General features: G+C 39.6%; 1 protein-coding gene across 1 annotated transcript in view; it reads right to left on the reverse strand.

Annotated features, from left to right (window-relative positions):
* The window catches only part of LMO1 (LIM domain only 1), a 56,910-nt gene extending 51,526 nt beyond the window's left edge, over positions 1-5,384 (reverse strand). Inside the window, exon 1 of the mRNA XM_082317101.1 lies at positions 5,287-5,384. Within this exon, the coding sequence (XP_082173227.1) occupies positions 5,287-5,311 (25 nt within the window). The 5' untranslated portion in view covers positions 5,312-5,384. The remainder of the gene's footprint in view (positions 1-5,286) is intronic.
* Between the last annotated feature and the right edge of the window lie 616 nt (positions 5,385-6,000).

Here is a 6,000-nt window from a genome sequence, read left to right on the forward strand (position 1 = left end):
TTTCAAGTAAAATACCTTATTTGCCATAAACTTTCATATTCTTTACCTAAGTAGGACTCCTCACAGATGCAATCAGTGATAATGCTAAAAGAACAGTTTGCCTTTAGCAGAAATGTAATAGTTCATGCTAATGATAGTGAAGCAAAACTTTGAGCAGCAAGCACATTTGCAAAGAGAGTAAAACCATCTCTACACACAAAGCCTGAAAACCTTAAGAAAGCCTCCAAATGAAATCAATTAATCCTCCAACCATGATAAATTTCTTAACCATTTAAGAAACGTATTTCAGACTCTGCTGTGACCCCTTATCACCAGACCTAATGGATTACTTTATTAATAATGCACTGCTCTTAAAAGGAATTTTTCCAAAGATTCTACCATAAGAGAGCATTTTCGGTATGGCTATGACAAACAGGCTGACACATTCACATTGTATCTATTAAAGACAGTAAAATTTAACACTAACTCCAAAGAAGACAAATCCCCTTACGCTGCCAGGGTATCAAGCATCCTTTCAACCATATTAAACCAAAATTAGAGCAAACTAATTTCCAAGAATCAGCTTCTTCTTTTGCCCTATTACCCAAGCTGAAAAACATTCCTACATTGTTTTAATGTTTGTTATGTCAACCAGACAACTATCACATCTCACCAGCATCTGGGAACGGAGAATGGTGACACCCAGATCCTTCAGCTATCTAGTCTGAGCAAACACTAAGAACTATTTGATTGCTTGGCAGGAATACACCTCTACAAAGTAGTTTGCTCATATTAGGCCCGCTAACTCCTTTCATCCCTCTTCTTCCCATAGGATGAGTTTGCATTAAACAGAGATCTAGGTTATCAGTGCTCCAACCGCAGTACCTTCCATTTCTTGAAAAGGTTTAGGCAATTACTTTACTGTCTCACGGTACTCTCATAGAATCATTTAGGTTGGAAAAGACCTTTAAGATCATCGAGTCCAACCATAAACCTAACACTGCCAAGTATTTGCCATTTCCAGGAACGGGGGGCACCTCTAGGAAGACTACCTCTAGCTCCACACTTGGTCAGCTTTGGAGAAACATTCCAATTTTTTTTTTTTTTCCTCCGTTCTGGCCAAACCAAGTCTCATGGTTTATTCTGCTGCCAAGTGTGCTCTGGCCTTATTCAGATTCCTGCTTTTACAACCTTCTGCCTCCTCTTCATAAATATATTAATCCACTGCTGTAAAACTTGAATGACAAAAGGACACAGTGTCATGAACTAAAGCCAGACCAAACTTCTGAAATTACACTGAGACCACGTGTGTCAAGATCAAAAAACTAACAGGTAACCCAGCTAAATAGGCAAATACAAGGTCTTTGGTGACCTGAATCAAACATTCTTTGAATAAGCTGATGTCTGGGAAGATGTGTAGTGTTTCTTTATAAATGGGAAGTTAGACAATGATGGACCACAGAGAAGGTCCAAGGTAGAGGGGTGTAGGAGGAAAGAGAAGGAAAAAAAAAAAAAGAGGGAGCTTCAGGAATATTAAGCAACAGAAAAATTTAATTCCATGTCATGCAAGGAGAAAGCCACCCTGCCATTTCCCCTCCTCTCTCTTTGCATGATTCTTCAATAGGTATATCTGAGAAAGGTACGTTAAAAAGATACCACCAGCACGTAGAACAGCTGTTCTTCCTATATGGCACTATTGCATATTAGGCTTGTGTACAACCTGGACGTGCCTTATTTTTGCACGTATAATGATTTTTGTCAACAGAAGCAGACTGTCAGGACCTATCTTGCTGGAGGTAGATACCTATCCATATCCATCTACCTATCTATAGGTACCCCCGTATGGCAGCTGGCATACTCATTTGTGAAGTCAGCCCACAGCTCTGCTGTCCTGGCTAGGGCGCTGTGGCACCATTCCTGTAACTGCCATTATACAACCAATTTCACTGCTTTTCTAATTCCAAATGCTGCTTTTCTTTCCTTCTGTGCAGGGTAAGATGGGCTCTTACACAACAGGGAACCCAACTGCTGCTACTAATCCAGTTTCAAATTACCTAATATTCGTTGCCCTAAATACCTCTCATCAACCTAAGACCCATTCTTCAACCCCAATGCACACAACCACTGAGTATCCGTATTTTTCTTTTCATTTTTAAAGAAACTAGGGATTTAAAAAAAAAAAAAGAAAACACACCAAGGTTTGTATACAGGTACATGTTTAACAGAGTCCTCCAATATATTATTTACTTGGCCTACTCTTGCGATCTATTTAGTCAGAGTTCTGCTTGAAAACACAAAGGATCCATGATTTGGGGTGCTACTGTCTATGCAAACATTGGGACAAACACACAGCTGATCAGTGTTTTTACAAGTGCACACACACTCAATAATTTGGTTGAAGGATACTATGTCTAGTTAACACAGTACAAGTTAGCTAAAAGGAAACTTTCACCCCCCACACACATAACAAAGAGCCGTGATTTCTATTAGTGCATTTCATACCATACATGCTGATTACCAGGCTGTGCTTCATTGTTAGCAGAGATTACAGCTGGGATAAGCTGCAGCTTTTTCCTAATTGCTATTATGATGACTGAATTTTTGTTTTGTGTCAAGCATTATTCACACATTATACTCCAAAATTTGATCCCTCCATGATGCATTATTGATTCCATGCAGGCAATCATACTGCCGCCAATGTGAAGAATTAATTTGGGCTATTCTAGTTGATTTGCATTGCTCCATCATAGCAGTACATAGTTCTATAGGGAAACACAAATTGAAAAGGAAGATTTAACAAAATATGGAAAATGCTGCTGTCCTTTAAAAGAGATGAGTCCTAAAGGGGGGAAAAAACAAAAAACCCCAAACCCAGCACAACACGTGTGGTCCAAAAAGAAATAAGGTCAGTCAGCCAAATTCATCTTAGTCAGAGGAAGGTTACAAGAGTAGCCTTATGCCTCTAATAAAGTAAACTAGCTTGCTTCAACTTATATTGCCAAAGAAAACAACTGAACACCTCTGAGAGCGACACTGCTTCAAAGCCTTTGAAACCCTGTTAGCTTCATTTGTTTTCCCAGCATAAGCAATACTCAACCACTTAGCGTGTCTTTTATCCACAGTCCAGTCAACTGCAAAGCTGATCTAGAAGATGTATAACAGATGCTTCACATCTACTCTTTTTTTTTAAAGTTCTGCTGTGTTAACAAAGAAACTTATGAGATCTCAACAGAAATAAAGCCTGGGATTTATTTTTTTTTTCCCCCCAAGTAAGATTATTTCACAGTTTTAAGATGTCAACTTAATTAGCACAGAATAAAATCAGAAGGGCAAGATGACTTATACACAGGCACTGACCCCACATTGGTCAACTCTTAGTCAAAATTTGATCGAATCTGAATACAAGAGGGCACTGATAATGACACATTTCTGCTTGGTCTCATATTTTAAAGGTGTAAAATCTGTGTGAAAAGTCCATTCACATTTTTTCACTGTCCCAAGTGCTTCACATCAGAATGAAACAAAACCTCACATCGCATCCCAGAAACTAGACTCAAATTCTACGCACATGAATACACCAGATTGATAATTTTAGAAATCAAACTTATAATGAGATAAAGACCTCAAAATGCTAGATGTAAAATACTGGGTAGTATTCCCCCCACACCCTTTTTGGGGAGGCAAGGAGCAGAGAGAGAGAGAGAGAGAGAGAGAGAAGAGAAACTTCAGTAAAATACCTTTGGTTAAAAGTGCCTTATTTTTAATAGTCAAGCCTTCTTTCCTAACTATTCTTCAGTACAGTATTAATTCAGTTTTAAAATACCAGAAGACAGATGTGGGTCGGGGAACAAAAATCATATTGCTCCAACTTATTAGCATTGGGCAGCTTTCAGTACTAGTCACAATACATGATTAGCACCAATCTGACACAGGAAAGCAAGTGACTTTGAATTACAAGTTATTTTTCTCATAAATATTTTAAAAAGCAATACATACATTCAAGTAAAATCAATGCTACTGCCAAAATGCTCAACTTCCAATTTCTCCAAGCTCTTTGGCTCCCTGTGAAAAGCTGTTTCCTGTCTACAGTCTTGCAAATATTCAGTAATTTCTTCAACTTCCAAATGACAACTGCCTATGTCTATCTGGTTTTTTTAACACTTAAAGAGATTTCTGAAAAAAATTTTAAAAGATCAGAGAATCCACCAACACACCCATTACACGGCACACTTCATCCATTTATAAAGGTGAAATGAAACAATGAGATAATAGCTACAAATGTGCGTTAAAAGTTAAGATGTAGTTCCCACTTTCCATACACAAAGTGCCACCACGGTGGAGGTCTTTGGCAAGAGGCAGCGCCATCGACGGAAGTCCATCTGGATGGCTGCAGAAGCATTCTGCTCTGCCTCAGTTTTAATCTTTGCTTCAGTGTACAAGCTATGAGGGAAGACCTAAACCACAAAGACGCCTTAGAAAAACCTCATTAAAAAGTTGTGATTAGACTTACCACATTCGTCCTAGAAACTACTGGTGACAGAGCAGTTAAGTTGCACGTCCTGGTAGGCAACGTGCAAAAGAAGGCATCAGGTCATTCAAACTACTAAGGCTGCTTATTATTCTTGACATCAATTCATACCCCTTAGTCATCCTTGATAAGGACTAGTCAGCTTTAAAAAAAAAAAAAGTATATGTGAAGTCCTAAAATAAGTCAAGCTCTCCTTCAGCTTCATTCATTAAATTATCTCCCAAATGAACCTCCACTTCTGCCATTTAGAGAAAGGAGTAAATTCTTAGAATAAGCCAATGCTTTTTTGCCAGAGCAGCTTATTAGCTTATTGTCATTATGTTTATAGCTATGAAGAAAAGCTGCGAGAAATAGATACTAAAGGCGCACATTAAAGAGACCCAAATGACATGCAATGGAAAGGAAAGAAAATCTCAAAATTAGATTTACAATAAAAGCTGTTAAAATAAACAGGCTAAAATGGATATATTGGAGTAACTTGTAGAAAGAAAAATCTAAATAGTTATTAAAAAACCAAAATCAAGCTCTCTCTGCTATGTCCTTCAGCAAACAGAGCCTGGGGTAAACCCTTCTCGACCGGTTCGATCATGCCAAAGAGAAGAAAAAAAAAAAAAATAAAGAGCAAGCATCCTTTTACCAACACAGGAGGAAAATATCAGAAGCTGAAAGCAGAGCACTCTGATATGCACAGCGCGCATCTGTTTCAAAACTATTTATTTCTATGTTAGCAGCACACAGAAGATACCAAGCACAGGCTTACACAATCTCAGCCCACCTACCGTCCTCCTTGTCCAGCACCATCATCTCCGCAATCAAGAAAAGTCCGGGGACAGATGCTTCTTCTCCAGCAGCCTCCGCTCAGGGGAGAAGAGAACAAGTCTCTGGGAACACAAATGAGCTACGGTACAGCTGATCGTCCTTTAGCAGCAAGTGAGCTCTAATTACCCAGTTGTCCAGCTTTTAACCTAGATTGCACTCAGTTAGAATTACACTCAGAAATAAAGCACTTTGCAGATACAAAAGCAGTCTCACCTACTTTTGTGCCTCAGAATCGCAAGGAACTAAAACTGCAATTTAGAAAGAAGGGGGATCAGAGCTGTTTCTTTGGTTCTCACCTTCTAAATGGCTCAATTTACGCAGTATAATCTATTTTAATGTAATTGCATTTGATAGCTCATAACCCTGGCTGTTGCAACTACGCAGCTTTCAACCTTATAAAGTGTTTTCCCTTTGGATTTAAGCTGAATCTAAATCTAGAGTTATATTCAGAGAGGACAGAATACCTAAGCCTGACTACTGCTGCCTCTGTCTCTCAGTTTGTGAGCTTTGCACACTTGCAATCGAATAAATGCACATATTTCCCAGGGACCCGGCTCGTTCTGCCGCCAGGGCTGCCAGGCGAGCCGCAGCCTTCCCGGCTCAGCAGCACCACCTGCAGCCCGGCCCCGGCCCCTCCGCCGCCCCGGTGCTGCCGGCCCGGCTTCCCCCGCCCG

Source organism: Platalea leucorodia, assembly GCF_965183815.1.
Source record: "Platalea leucorodia genome assembly, chromosome: 7".
Taxonomy (NCBI): domain Eukaryota; kingdom Metazoa; phylum Chordata; class Aves; order Pelecaniformes; family Threskiornithidae; genus Platalea; species Platalea leucorodia.